General features: G+C 36.4%; 1 protein-coding gene across 1 annotated transcript in view; it reads right to left on the bottom strand.

The window, feature by feature from the left end:
* The window catches only part of Rbm39 (RNA binding motif protein 39), a 43970-nt gene that overhangs the window by 2314 nt on the left and 26414 nt on the right, over nucleotides 1-15242 (bottom strand). The window contains exons 11-17 of the mRNA XM_012514661.2: nucleotides 12127-12331; nucleotides 11350-11427; nucleotides 7241-7273; nucleotides 4337-4418; nucleotides 748-853; nucleotides 193-271; nucleotides 5-94 (exon numbers count right to left, since the gene is read on the bottom strand). Of these exons, the coding sequence (XP_012370115.1) occupies nucleotides 5-94; nucleotides 193-271; nucleotides 748-853; nucleotides 4337-4418; nucleotides 7241-7273; nucleotides 11350-11427; nucleotides 12127-12331 (673 nt within the window). The remainder of the gene's footprint in view (nucleotides 1-4; nucleotides 95-192; nucleotides 272-747; nucleotides 854-4336; nucleotides 4419-7240; nucleotides 7274-11349; nucleotides 11428-12126; nucleotides 12332-15242) is intronic.

The raw sequence follows: 15242 nt of genomic DNA on the forward strand, positions 1-15242 counted from the left end.
CTACTTGGAACCAGTAGTTGTGTTGCTGTCATAGAATCAGGAAATAGGTTGTGGTAAGTTGGAAGAGGTACATATGCTGCTGTTATCATTTTTCCTGTTAAAAGAAGCAGATACATTGGGTTTAGCACCATTACTTTGTGGTTTAGATCCTTAATCACAATCCCTCAAAAAAACAAAACAAAAAAAACTCACCAGCAAACCATCTGCCATGCAATGCATTGACAGCAGCAATAGCTGCAGCAATTGATGGGCACTTCACGTACACATTGCCCTAAGGCACAAAAATAAAGACAGCATCATGAGCTATATACATAAATAACATGAAGTCACAAATTTATTCAAACTGCCTATACAAAACACTATATTATAACCAAAAAGTTTTTCACATATTGTAATGGCTAATGTGCACACCAACAACTATAAAATGTTTGTGTAATTAACATTATTTGAAACAGGTTAGACTCTAGTACAAGTTTTTTGTATTTTTTTTTTTTTTTTGTGGAACCAGGGATTGAACTCAGGCCCTTGTGCTTGCTGGGCAAGGACTTATTCTACTGAGCCATCTCCCTGGCCCCTCTAGTACAAGTTTTTAACTTTTTGCGACTGTATCTTGCCCATATGTTAAAGCTCCTTTCAGAAATAATCATTAATGGGATGCAGGGAATCATGTGTCCCAAGTATGCGAACTAGAGAACCTAGTATGTCAACGGAACTATAAAAATAAATACATAAATAAAAAGAAAATACCTGAGCAGAATTCTTGTCAACATAAATATGAATAACTCCTCCATGTTTATTACACTCTTCTATCACATCATCCTTTATCTCTGTATCCCATCCAACTTCTTCTTCTCTGTAAGAAAGTATTAAACTGTTTTATAACACCAATTGAACTAGCAAAATGTTGCATATATTCTTAAACATAGGCATGCTAAGAGCCAGGTAAGGTGGCCAACACCTGTAACCCCAGCACTCTCAAGGTAGGACTACCACAAATTTATTATCAGCCTGTGCTAAAAACTGAGTTTTAAATTCTGCATAGTGAGAAAATATCTCAAAATATAAAAGCCATTTTATTATAAGTCTCTTGTATTTTAAAAACAGCTGTATTAACATATTAATAGCTGCAAGGGGCAATCAAAGGAAAGTAAGACACACAACACTGGTTCTAGCTGAGCATGTTGTAACATGTTTCTAATCCCAGCACTTGGTAGATTGAGTAAGGTGGCTCCCTATGAGCTGTAGGCCCACCAGGACTACATAGTGCAATCAAGGATAGCTAATTTCTGAGGCTGGGGACACTATTTTACAGGGGTAGATTGTGTCCTGAGCATCTAGTAGGTGCTGACTTTCATCCAAAACCTTACTTTGAGTGCAGGTTATAAATTTCCACTACTAAAATATAATGACTTTTTGGGGGCTCATACTCAGTATTCTACCTTTCCTATGCTATCTTCTCAAACTATCAGTTATCACCATTTTAAGGATAAAAATCAATTTGGTTATCAGAAAAATCCAAAATTTTTGACTGGGGACACACCAATAATCCCCAGCACCTTAAAGCTGACTGAGGCAGGACTGCCATACAAACCAAAAGACTGAAAAACCTGAGAATACAAGGATTTTTCCTGTAGTAAACTATTAACAAATACACAAATAACAAAGTGATTACAGTGGCACAGTTGTAAGCACTCTAGGAGACCAAAACAAAAAGTTCGTAAAATTTGATTTCAGCCTCCAAAATACAGTTAAAACACAGCCCCCAAGAGTTGAAAATGTACCTTTACTGTGGGTGTATGTATTTATGTATAGTTTTTCAGAACACTGTCAATCTCTATTATTTCAGGCTTGCCTTCCAACTTACTATGTAGCCGAGGCTGGCTCTGAACTCAAGAGAGATACTACTGCCTCAGCCTCTTAAGTGTTAGAATTACTGAAACACACTACCATCCCCAGCTGCAATGTAGTTTAGTGTGAAGCCCTAGGTCTAAACTGTAGTCATACAAAACACCACAGTTATTAATACACTTTTTTTTCTGTTTGTGCTGCCAGGGATTAAAAGTATGTCATTCCAATTGGGCTATATCCCTAGCCTTTTAGACAGGGTCTCAACTAAACTGCTAACCTGCCTAGGCTGAGCTCAAACATGAAATACTTCCAAAAGTGCTGGGATTGGGCTGGTGAGACGGCTCAGTGGTCTAAAGCACCTACTTAGAACAAGCTAAGCAAAAGCACAGGGACCACAGTTCAATCCCCAGGACCACATGCCAGCCAGCCCCGCCCCCTGGTGGGCTTAACTGGCCACACACAAAATAAATTAATAAATATTAAAAAAAAAAAAAAAAAGTGCTGGGATTACAGTCATGCACCCCTGTACCTGTGTTGATTCCATGAATTTTTTTTTTTGTCAGTACCAGGGATCAAACTCAGGACCTTGCACTTGCCAGGCAGGTGCTTATACCACTGAGCTATATCCCCCGCCCGATTCCATGAATTTTATCATTCATTCATTCATTTTTGCTGAACCGGGGACTGAACTCAGGCCCTTGGCAAGCACTTATTCTACTGAGCCATGCCCCTCGACCTGTGACTCCATGAATTTTAAATGACAGATAAACATCAATAAGCAAAGAATAGTTTGAAATAAATGGTGTTCTAATCACTAGCAAGTCACAAAACAGTGCAAAGCTGAGGACATAGCTCAATGGCAGCAATATAGAGCACATGCTTAATCATGGGCAAGGCAAGTGGAATCTATCCAGATCACTATAAAGATTTATTTTTTTTAATTTTTATTTTATTTATTTTTTTACATTTATTTATTGTGTGTGTGTGTGTGTGTGTGTGTGTGGCCAGCTCAGCCCACCAGGGGGCGGGGCTGGCTGGCATGTGGTGCTGTGGGATCAAACGATGGTCCCTGTGCTTTGCCAAGCTTGTTCCAAGTAGGTGCTTTAGACCACTGAGCCATCCCTCCAGCCCCAGATCACTATATATACACAGTATTAATTGATGGAATAAAATCTTAAAATATCCTCTTCTAACATTAGACCAAGAAATTTCAAAGAGAAAAGCAGGGCCAGTGAGATAGCTCAGTAGAGTAAGTGCTTGCCTGGCAAGCAGAAGGGTCTGAGTTCAATCCCTGGTTAGGCACAAAAAAAAAAAAAAAAAAAAAAGAGAGAGAGAAGCAACTAAAAAAACTAAAGTGGCATTTGGAATAAATATTCCTGCTTTACCTTGGTCTTAACCATCCAGCAGAAAAGTATGAAGACGAAATTATAAGAAATAAAGCCATGCTGTTAAGTTGAGCTGTGGGGGACTCAGGTCAATCATTTCTGACATTGCCAGTTAAACAGAAGACCCAATGCTATTATGGGCTACTGGACTCTTTTAGAATATTTTGCTGAGTTTACACACCTATAATACTCAATAACGGAACTTAGAAAAAATGGGGTACACAGATGAATATCCATTCTGTATCTGTGTATTCAAAGAGGTTGGGATAGATATATAGTTACATTCTCTTAATGAATAGAATGATTTGTTCTGATGGTGTTTGTAAATAAGATCACAAGTCCGCATCTTGTACAGCAATTAACCACTAAGAAGAACATATGCAGTGTATTATTTGTTGAAAAATAAAATAAATAAATAAATAAATAAAAAGTTTCTAATACTAGGAGAAAATACCATACCATGTCTTTTAAGTAGATTGTAAATCAAAGATAGAGTATAAATCTTAAAACAAAAATTAAGGTTAAGCAATATTCAGAAAACTAAATATTAATTAAAAATTAAATGTTTCAAAAAAAATAAATAAATATTGTGCAAACTTTACAAAAAACTACTTAGGTGGTGAGGGAAAAGAAGGGGAAGTAAAAACATGTGATATATACCAACTCCCCATGATGCGTGTAATCGTTATATACTACTACAAAACTTTAAAAAAGCTAAATACATTGAAATTATACAGTATACAAAGGTGGGAATGAATGGTAGAAAATACTAAATAAATCTAATAACCCCAGCACTAGAGAAGCAGGCACTAAGGTCATCCAAGTTCAAGGCCACCCTGGGCTACCCTGACTGAATTACCAAGTGAATACTGCCTCAAAAAAATAAACAAAGCATAGCAAAAAGGGAGACAAAACATAATCTCACTTTTTAGTTCAATTTCAACCTAACAAATGTATCCGAAGAAAACTTATGTTAACTAACACCTCAAAATTGTTGCTTTAATTACAAAATATATTAAAATATCCTAAATGATAACATTAAGACTTTCACAATATGCTCTTTTAAACTTGACACAAAAACAAATTTGACAAAGCATACTTACGTTTGAGGATTAAACATATTAGAGAGTTGGAAACACTGTGTTGCAAGGGGTTGCACAGAGGCAGCTGCAGCTAAAGCTGAAGCTAAAAAAGATTGGGAAAGAAATTAGTTCCAAGGAAAATGTACAGATGTCCCTCAATTAACTACTCAAAAAAAAAAAAAACAAACCTATCCCAGTATGTACAGGGATATCACTTCACCAATTTATCTCCTCTATAGTTTCTAATCTCACTAACCTACCCTCTGAAATACTGCTGTTAAATTGAATATACTTGAAATCATCTCTAAAACAATGGAACCACCAAGTAAATAATCAGTATATTGTTCAGGAAATAAAGACAAAGGATAAAGGCTGTAAGCCTTCAGTACAGATGTGATTTTTTCCCCCTCCCATATATTTTCACTTGGTAGTACAGAGGGAATTCAGATACTGACTATACTTAATTTTAATTGCCAGAAAATGTAGACAATCCTATATTGAAATAAAAGACATGCAGAAATCTGCAAATAGGGCTTTGGTAATGAATTTAAACTCTTCTGATTTGTAGCAATTCAATTAGACAAAAATCTCAATATATAATCCAGACAGGATAAAATGAAAGAATTTTTAGAATGGCTAGAACTTATTCTAAAATGAGGGAGATGATATAACCTTTTAAAATATCAAATATGTACCATCTGTGCTTAGATTTTTGCCTACAGACCTATACTTTCTTTTATATACAGAAATGACCTTAAATCAAATTAGGAAGATGCATAAAATAAAAATGTAAGATTTTACTTCCCAGGAAAATGGACCCTATTTTAAACTGCTGGATTATATCTCATTAGCACAATATAAAAAAATACTATAAAAGCTAAGCACAATATATGCCTCTAAATACCAGCTAAAAAGGTTTAAAGCATAAGGATCTCAAATTTAAGCCCAGCCAAAAGCAATGTCTGAGAATAAACCAATCAAAAAAGTACTACAGAACATATATCAAGACTATCCAGTATCAACTACTGTAATTCCAAAATATTAGACAATTCAAATTTAAACCATACATAAAATTAGAGCATGTTCCAAGAGTTGCTCCAATGCTTTTATGTGATTCACAAAAATAAAACCAGTAGCTGTTATAAAACTCACCGTTATCATATTATCTGACCAAATTTCATTCCATTGCATAACAACAAACAAAGCTAAGGATAAAACAATGCATTAACAAATCATGGTAATTAAAATGAACGTTCACCTGAGGAAGTATCAGAAATATTCCACTAAACACAATAGGGCGGTGCATGAAACATATCAGAAAAGAATGATCGTTTCTGATAGCTTATTTTTCATTTCCATACACATTTTTATAAACAAGTTTTTTTTTAATAAAAGCTTTATCTCAGATCAAAAATGCTGAAACCGCCGAGGATGTAACTCAGCAGCACAGCACCAGCCTGACAAAACACTAGGTGGTGAGTTCTACTCCCAGTGAAAACAAACAAAAGAATGCTGAAACTGCTAGTAAAGTTCCACTGGAAGAAAATTCGAAGGATTCATCAGAATGGTTCGGGCACAGTAGCACAGACCTTTGGTCTCAGCTACTCTATAGAGATGGATTAAGGAGGATCACATGAACTCAACAGTTCAACACAGATATAAAGACTAGGCTGCATAACTAAGGAAAAACTAGAGACCAATCTGTATAAGGTTATAAAAACACAAATGTAAGCGTACTGGTTCAAACCAGATCTTAGCAAAATAACTAAGGATGACTTCATCTTTCTACTTTGTAAAATATATACTATGAATTTTGAAACCATACTTAAAATCCATTAACAAATATTCACTGAATATCACTGTCATTTATTTACTGAAAATGTTAAAACTATGTTGAATAACACTGTCAAAAAAAATTAACTGTCAAGAACAAGGTAAATATTTTTCATATAGAACCATTTCTGTTAAGATTTTACATATATCATTTTATTTTTTTTTAAATTTTGTGTGTGTGTGTGTGTGTGTGTGTGTATGTATGGCCAGCTCAGCCCACCAGGGGGCGGGGCTGGCTGGCACGTGGTGCTGGGGGATTGAACCGCTATCCCTGTGTTTTGCTCAGCTTGTTCTAAGTAGGTGCTTTAGACCACTGAGCCATCCTACCAGCCCCTACATATATCATTTTAAACATGGTACCAAACTTAAGCAGCAATATGTTTTCTGCCAAATGCAGATTTACTTGATAATTAAAACCAAGAAACTATACCTTACTTTTCTAAAGTTTCAATGTACATGCAATCTAGGTCTAAATAAGTATCTTCATGGCTTGAATCACCAACAGCACCTTTTTAATTTTATTTTATTAGGGTTTTTTTTTTTTTTGTTTTTTTTTTTGAGGAACTGGGGATTGAACTCAGGCCCTTGCGCTTGCTAGGAAGCGCTTATTCTACTGAGCCATCTCCCCAGCCCCCAACAGCACCAATTCTTAACAAAAACTCAGTTTTCCCCTGATTCTTAATGTAAAAATAGTCAGATTATTCTGTGTTCTGAACATCTCTAATTATAAAATGAAACATTTATTTTTTATGTCCAACTTTATTAAAACACCTGATAAATGAAAACATATAAAGCTGAAATGATTTTTTGGGGGGTGGGAAGTGCTGAGATAAAGAGTGCTGGTGTAGGACTCTGCTACTGAACTATACGTGCAGCCCAACGCTAAAAATTTTAAACAAGCTAAACAAGCATGGACATTCTAATCTTCCTTGTCCAATGTATTGTGAACTAGTAGTCTTATAATGTATGCACCACTGTGTTGTTCTAACAATATTAGACATAAAGTACTATACCAAAGGATATACAAAACTAAGGCTTATTGCATTTAATTCTACTTCAAAGACAAAAAACAAAACAAATAGTTCAACTCACCTTCAGTCTGTTGGGAAAGTCGTGTTTGCAAATCTATAACAAAAGAGAATTCTACAGCTCAGTGCAGGAACAATGAAGAGCCTCAACTAACAGGGTAAATGTCAGGAAAGCATTAATAAAAGAGGACTACAGCAGCAGGGTTTATAAAAATGAACGTATTAGCAAAACCTGGTAGCAAAACCACCTTCCCCATTCCTCATTGACAAGGTTTTGGGGTCTTTTTCCCCTTTCACTCTAGGAAACTAATGTGTTCTTCCTATTCCTATTATTTCATATCTCAAATGTACTCTACTACACTATTCTTCAGCTGAAAATAATGGGAAATGGGGAAAGGGGAGCACACCGGTCAGATAACGTGTGAAAAACCCTGATCTTGAGAATTCAATTCCAAGTACTTGGGAAAATTTAAGCGTTTACTTTTTAAAAATCAGTGGCAATATGGATTGTACACTTTAAAAAGCATGAACACAAAGTAAAAATCAAAAGGATATAAAGGTCTGCCAATTTAAAATGAGTATCAGCACTGGCAGATTATTTCTCAAAAATGTATAAAAATTCTATTTTTTCTTTTTTTTCTGGTAGAACCAGGGTTTTGAACTCAGGCCCTACTGAGCCATCTCCCTGGCCCTTCATCATCTTTTTGAGACAAGGTTCTGGCTATGCAGTTCAAGCTGGCCTTAAATTCACTTTGTAGCCCAAGCTGGTCTCGAACTCCCATCGATCCTCCTGCCTCAGCATCCTGAGTGCTGGGATTAACAGGCTTGCACTCCCACGCCTGGGTGTAAATTTTTTGTAAGAGCTTGTAACATTTAATTTGTCATGTATAGTAGAAATGATAAATTTGAGCAGCATTAAGGTTTCCTGACCTACTGTTGAAAATTCAGTAAAGGAAAAATGAGTTATCGGGTTTATTATGACCTATGTAATACAAGAATAACATAAACATCTAGTTACTCTGATTTGCATGAAAATGTGATTTAACTATTTCTTTCTTGGGATGAAAACTATTTTAAAAAATGGGCAAAATGTAAAAGGATCTTTATCTGTAGCCCAAGTTACACTGGGATATAATACCTGGGTCCTAGGGTGCTCAAAACTGACATCTCAAGGAGCTGAACAAATGTAACTGGTGTATACTGAAGAAACTTGAAGATATGACCATAGGTATACAGTCAATAAATTTTAAATAACACAATTTGAATTTTTATTTCCTAAAATGGGAAAAGACGTATAGGTATTCCAGGCCATTTGTGAAAATTCAGAAACAAAGCATGGGTTTCATAAAGATTCTAATATACCTCAGCAAAGACCAATTAAGATAAACACAGATATAGTGACAACCAACAATTAGTTTGGTAACATCTTCAAGAACTTGGCAGGGTAGTTGTAGCAATGCAGTGCCCGCCTTACAAAAACAATGCTGAGTTCCATTCATGGTACAAAAAAAAAAGCAAAACTCAGAACTTGAGGATTAGAGGCCAAGTCACAATAAACAAGTAATAATTTTAATTACTGAGTCATGTCATGTGTAAAGTCTTTCTTTTGTGATGCTGAAGAAAAAACCCAGGGCCTTTTTACTAAGCCATATATGTAATCCTTTTGAACGTCTTATTTGAAGATGGAGTCTTTGCTATGTTGTTAAACTGCCCAAATCCAAGCGGGGCTCCCTCAGATTTTGGATCTTTCTACCCCAGCCAATGGGGGTTTGGGGGTGTAAAGATTTTAATGATTAGCGTTCTTTCTGCACTTATCCAACTATAAGTATTTACAGAAAAATTAAGTGATTACTCACAAAAAGAAATTCATGAGGAATGTAAAACAAGCAATCTTTAAAATCAGCCCCATAAACACTGAAAATGTCAAATGTAGTATAACAGGCATATACTACAAGATGTATACTGGCTATATTCACAAAATCCATGACTCTTAGAATTGCAATTGATCACAAACTGCCAAATTTAATATAAACTACAGTGTAAAAATACGCAATGTGGGTTTCACATTGAAAATATCTTTAATTAGCTGAAGATATTTAAATAACAGATCAATGTATCTACTATCCAAAGGAAAATTAACTGTTTTCAAATGACAACCTATTATCGCTCTATCAATTGTCACGGAACAAACTTTTTCCACTATCCATGACTGGAATACTTACAATCAAACATTCTAAATTATCAAGTGATGATCTAAGCATTGGAAATCAACAGAAAGGAATAGTTTTCAAAAAAGCTTTCAAAGAATTAAGAGGGTATATTTCTAGAAGGGATGAGTTTGCTTGTCTTCAATTACACCAAGTGGTATACAACGACAATTCAATGTAAAGAATTAAATGACTAATACTTTAAAAGTCAGATATAAATACACTAAAACCAAATAAATAGGAGACATATATGTAGGGAATTATTAAGTAACTTTTCCTCAATACAAAAATTCCCCATAGTTACTACTCCTCTCTGAGGTTTTCTAAGACTGAGTCTGGCTATGTGTATATAGTTCAGGCTGGCACCTAACCACGTAGTCCAGGTTCATCTCAAACTTGCAGCAATTCTCCTGCCTCAGCCTTCCAAGTAAGAGGGTTACAGGAGCATGCTACAACGCCCAGCCACCAATTAATGATTTTCACCTCTTAATAAATGGGCACTGCTGACATGATTTCTAAAAACTGTACCTCAGTTTTCAAATGTAAAGTACAACTTGAATAGAAGGGAAAAGACGAAAGGAAAGTTTCTAAATGTAACCCCGTAATTTGGATATCTATTAAGAAGTCAAAATAATGAAACCTACCCATTTCTTTTTTTCCCATTTCTTAATAAATACTAATAAAGTATAAATAACACTCTCATTAGACAAATTTTCATTTAAATAGAAATCATGACACAATCATAGATTTTTTCCAATATATTTAGATTATGATAGTCTAAAATGAAATTCTCAATTTTTTTTTGTTTTGGGGTTTGAGACAAGGTCTCACTTTGCACTGCCGACCAGCCTTGAAATAGAGGTCTTTCTCCTACTTTGGCCTACAGAGTGCTGGGATTATAGGCTTGTACCAATACTCCTGACATGTCTCCCTTCCTAAGAAAGATCAAAGGACCAACACTAAGTAGAAAAAATACCATACCCTTAGGATAAATTTTTGCTATTATTCTAGGTCTAAAATATGATTATTCAATGTTCAAAAGTGATGTATTAGACATTTCAGAATTAAATTCTATACTAGCTCTGAAGATTTAGGTCAATGTCAAGATTTGTGAAAACAAACCTCTGATAACTAAACTATATTTTTTTCGGAACCGGGGATTGAATTCAGGCCCTTGCGCTTGCCAGGGAAGCACTAATTCCACTAAGCCATCTCCTCAGCCCCCCAGATAACTTTTTTTTTTTTTTTTCCTTTTGCTCTGAATGCCTTCAGGTTTGGCTGGTTTGAGTTGTGGGGACTGAACCACAGCAACCTGAGTCTGACTGCTTTGTTGAAGCAGCCACTTAAAGAACTGAGCTGAGGGGCAGGACCCCAGATAACTAAACTTTACAACAGAAAAATTTTCAGGAACTGAACCCCTTCATCAGCTGTCAATTCTCCCTTGTTTCTTTTTTTGTCTAAGAACTTTAATCCCAGCTAAAACTCACACAGACTGTTTTGTTTTTTTTTTTTTTTTAGGAACAGGATTGAACTCAGGTTCTTGCGCTTGCCAAGGAAGCGCTTATTACACTAAGCCATCTCCCCGGACCCTACACATACTGTTTTGAAGAGTTATGTACACTGTTGCTATAGCTGTTTTAAATAAAGCTTGATTTAAGGGTATTGTTTTCTAAACATAAACATCACAATGAAAGTTTTTCTTTCAAACTAGTAAATGTACTTTGTGAGATTAAAATTTATGAAGAGCTTAAACTTCAACTGAGTCTTAGGGTACAAAAATATACTGACAGCTTACTGTGATTAGTGGATACCGCTATCCTAAATCTGTACTTCCTTACTGAACATATATGCTAAAAGTACTTGATGAATTGAATTCTCAGTTAGTCCTTTTAAATGCAAAAATTTGGCAAATTTTCGAATTAGATGAAAAATAATGATTTAAAATTAGAAAAGATTCAATTCCTACCTGCCACAGCACCAAATGCCAAAGAACCACTCATTTGTAACGCTTGCTGTGCAGCTGGTGGAATCTGCAAGCCAGTGCCTATAAAAGAATAGATCTTAAGAGCACAGAATAGTTTTCCGGGGTGTGCACTACCAATGGTCACACTAAAATAAATTACACAACGAATACACTGAAAACTTTTTATCTCAAGATGGTTTGTTAAATCATTACATTGCCTACAATGAAGTTGAACTCACAATCTTTCTTCCTTAAGCTTTCACAGTAGTGGGACTGCAGCTATATGTTATGTCTGATTTAGCCAGAAATACACTTCATGGCACTTATTTTTGGGAACCAGAAATCGAACTCAGGACTTTGCACTTGCCAGGCAGATGTGTGCCTAAGCTACTACACTGTATCTCCATCCCTTATGGTACTTTAAATGTATTATCATTTACCCACAGTATGTCACAACTTCAACACATGAAACTTCATGTATGAAACTGTGCTGAGCAATGACAACATTAACCTCAAGTTAAAAAAAGTATTTTTCCATTTGTTCTGCATTAGTAGGGATTTAAACCAACATGCTCTATCACCAAACCAATTCCTTTTATTTGTAATTTTGCAAGGATGTACGCAAGAGTGTTTGTCAAGTTTCCCAGGCCTAAAGCCTGTGATCTCCTGCTTCAGCTAGGGTTAGAGATGTGTACTGCCATATCCAGCCACTTTTCATTTCTTACTTTACATGGTTACTTTTTTCATCACTGTATCTTCCATAAATTATTAAAAACATACCTTCTGCAAGTCTAGCCATTAACTGAAGACGACCAGTTGTTCCCAAGTCTATTCCAGTCCTTTCCAGCTCATCACTGTCCAAAAATGAACTAGCACTAGAAGCATCTGTACGTTCAGTAACATGACCAACTTTCATTGGCCTTCCTGCTAGTTCAAATCCATTAAGCTGTTCCAAAGCCTTCTTGGCACATTCTGAGTCAGAAAACTAATGGAAGGGAAGGGATTTAAAATTTATTAATGTACACACATATACACACACACACACCAAAAGTAAAACACTGACATCTCAATGTCTAGCTCACTCAGTAACAACTACTTGGTAGATGAAAGGCTCAAATTTGAAGGTAAACGGCTGGAGAGGTATTTCAGTGGTCTAAGCGCCTGCCTGGCAAGCACAACAACCCAGGTTCGATCCCCAGTACCATATGCCATGCAGGCCGAGCCACCAAAACCAGGCCTGGTGGCATATGCCTGTAAACCCAGCAATGGGCAAGCTGAAACAAGAGGAACACTACAGGGGCTGGTGAGATGGCTCAGTGGTCTAAAGCACCTACTTAGAACAAGCTTAGCAAAGCACAGGGACCGCGGTTCAATTCCCCAGCACCACATGCCAGCCAGCCCTGCCCCCTGGTGTGCTGAGCTGGCCACACACACACACACACGTAAATAAATAAAAATATTAAAAAAAAAAAAAAAGAGGAACACTACGAGTCCGAGCTGTGTAGCAAGACCCTAAACCAAATAAATAAATAAAGGTTAAAAAAATTGAAGATATAAATAAAATAAAATACAAAATCAGACCACAAACTCATGAAAAGTCAGACCTGTTGGTTGTTTATGCAGATGAGAATTAACATCCACTCCACAGCTGAGATCTTTCATCAGGATGCTTAAAATTGTTATTAATACCCAAGGTAGTTGCAATAATTACACATAATACACTCTTTAGAATATATACATTTATGTGGTTACAAAAGTTACTGCAATGAGATAAACTAGGTTGCTAATAATACTGACCCACTAAAAAATAGAACCTGTATACTGCAACTAAAAGCTCAAGACAGCTGCACATGGTCGCACACTCCTATAAACCCAGCACACAGGAGGATGAGGCAGGACGATTATGAGTTCAAGACCAGCCTACGCTATAAATGGAGTTTAATGCCAGCCCAAACTGCAAAGAACCTTGTCTCAAAAAGAAGAAAAAAAAAAAAAAAAAACAGAAAAGCAAACCACTGATATTACTAAAAAGAAAACCTTGGGTGAGCTACATTTTATACAACTTTTCCTCCTTTCACCAGTGTACTTACCACAAAAGTCCAAATGAAGCCTAACTATTCACATACAACAGAAATTTATTTTTTGTTATTTTATGTTGTAAAACTTTTGAGACAGGGTCTTTTAAGTCATGATAATGCCAAAGTGGGGATTTAAATTGTGTGCCAAGGGCCAGGGAGATGGCTCCATGAAATAAGCACTTCCCCAGCAAGCACAAGGCCTGAGTTCAATCCCTGGTTCCGCCAAAAATAAAAAATAAAATAAAAATAAAAATAAGTTGTATGCCATCATGACTGGCTAGAATGTTTTTTTTTTTTGGTGGAACCGGGGACTGAACTCAGGCCATTGCGCTTGCCAGGCAAATGCTTATTCCACTGAGCCATCTCCCCGGCCCCTAGAATATTTCATTTTAACTGTTGAGCATGTGCCATTAAGGAAGCCAGAAAATAAAGTACCTTTAATTATATGAGAAGGTGGCTAATAAAACTGTTCATATAGCTGGGCAGGGTAATGCTGTAATCTCCACACCAGGGAGGCAGAGTTGAAGGACAGTCCCAGGTATATGGTACATTAAAGGCTGGCCTGAATTGCCCAGTGAGACTCTCAAAAATAGGTACTGGATGTAAAGCCAGGTATGACAGTGCACTCTTGTAGTACTCCACTTAGGAGACTGAGGCTTGATCCTTATGAGTATGAGATCAGCCTGGGCAACAAGACACAAGGCCAGACAGACCTGCACAGCAAGACCCAGTCTCAAAAAAAAAAAAAAAAAAAAAAGGGTTGGGAGGGGAGGAAAAGGGAGGAGAGGGAGAGCAATGCAAATCAGGTATGGTGACACACACCTGTAATCCTAGTATTCAGAAGACTTAAGGCAAGACTGCTCCAGGTAAGGGCACTCTGGGAGACAGTGAATTCAAAACCAACCTGAACAGATGAAATTCTGTGTGTGTGTGTGTGTGCATGTGTGTTTTCTTTACTCATTTCTTTTTTTATTTTATTTTTTTTTCTTTACTCATTTCTTGATGTCACCTAAGCTGGTTCCACATCTTGGCTATTATGAATCATGCCACAACAAACATGGACATGCAGGTGTCCTTATACAGTAGTGTGCTGATTGTCTGCATACAAAAAAGGGACGTAACTGCATTTGAGGAATCTCCATATTCATTTACCTACTAGCTATACTAATTCATATGCCTACCAACAGAGTAGAAGTGCTCCTTCACTCCCCTATTTGGGTTCACTTTATTGTTCATATTTTATTCTTGTAAACAGCCAAATATTCGGATTGGGTTGAAATGAAATCTCAAGTGTCCTTTTTGGTTTGCACTACCCTAATCACTAAAAACGTAGAGAACTTTTTTCACATACTTATTGGCCATTTCTGCTTAGAAGAATTTGTTCGTTTATACATTTATTGATGGGGCCAACTTATTTTTTGTATTCTTCATATATTTTAGATTTTCAACCTCTGTTAGAAGAGCAACTGGCAAGATTTTTTTCTATTTGGGAAGGCTTTTTTTTTTGTTATTTTAGGACAGGGTCTATAAGGTCTCACTGCATACATCAGACTCGTCATGATCCTCCTGTTCAGAGCCTCCCAAGTGCTGGGATTTCAGGTGTGCACCACCACACCCAGTCTTAATCTCTTTACTTTGTTAATTGAGCTGAAGCTTTTTGACTTCAGATAGTATGGTTTACTGGGTTTAGCTACTGTCTTCTGTACTGTTGGAATTCTACTAAGAAAGTTCTTGCCTGTACTTATGGCTTCTGTTTTTAAGTTTATTTAGTGTGTGTGTGTGTGTGTGTGTGTGTGTGGCCAGCTCAGCCCACCAGGG

This window comes from Octodon degus, unplaced genomic scaffold, assembly GCF_000260255.1.
Source record: "Octodon degus isolate 3935 unplaced genomic scaffold, OctDeg1.0 scaffold00037, whole genome shotgun sequence".
Classification (NCBI taxonomy): domain Eukaryota; kingdom Metazoa; phylum Chordata; class Mammalia; order Rodentia; family Octodontidae; genus Octodon; species Octodon degus.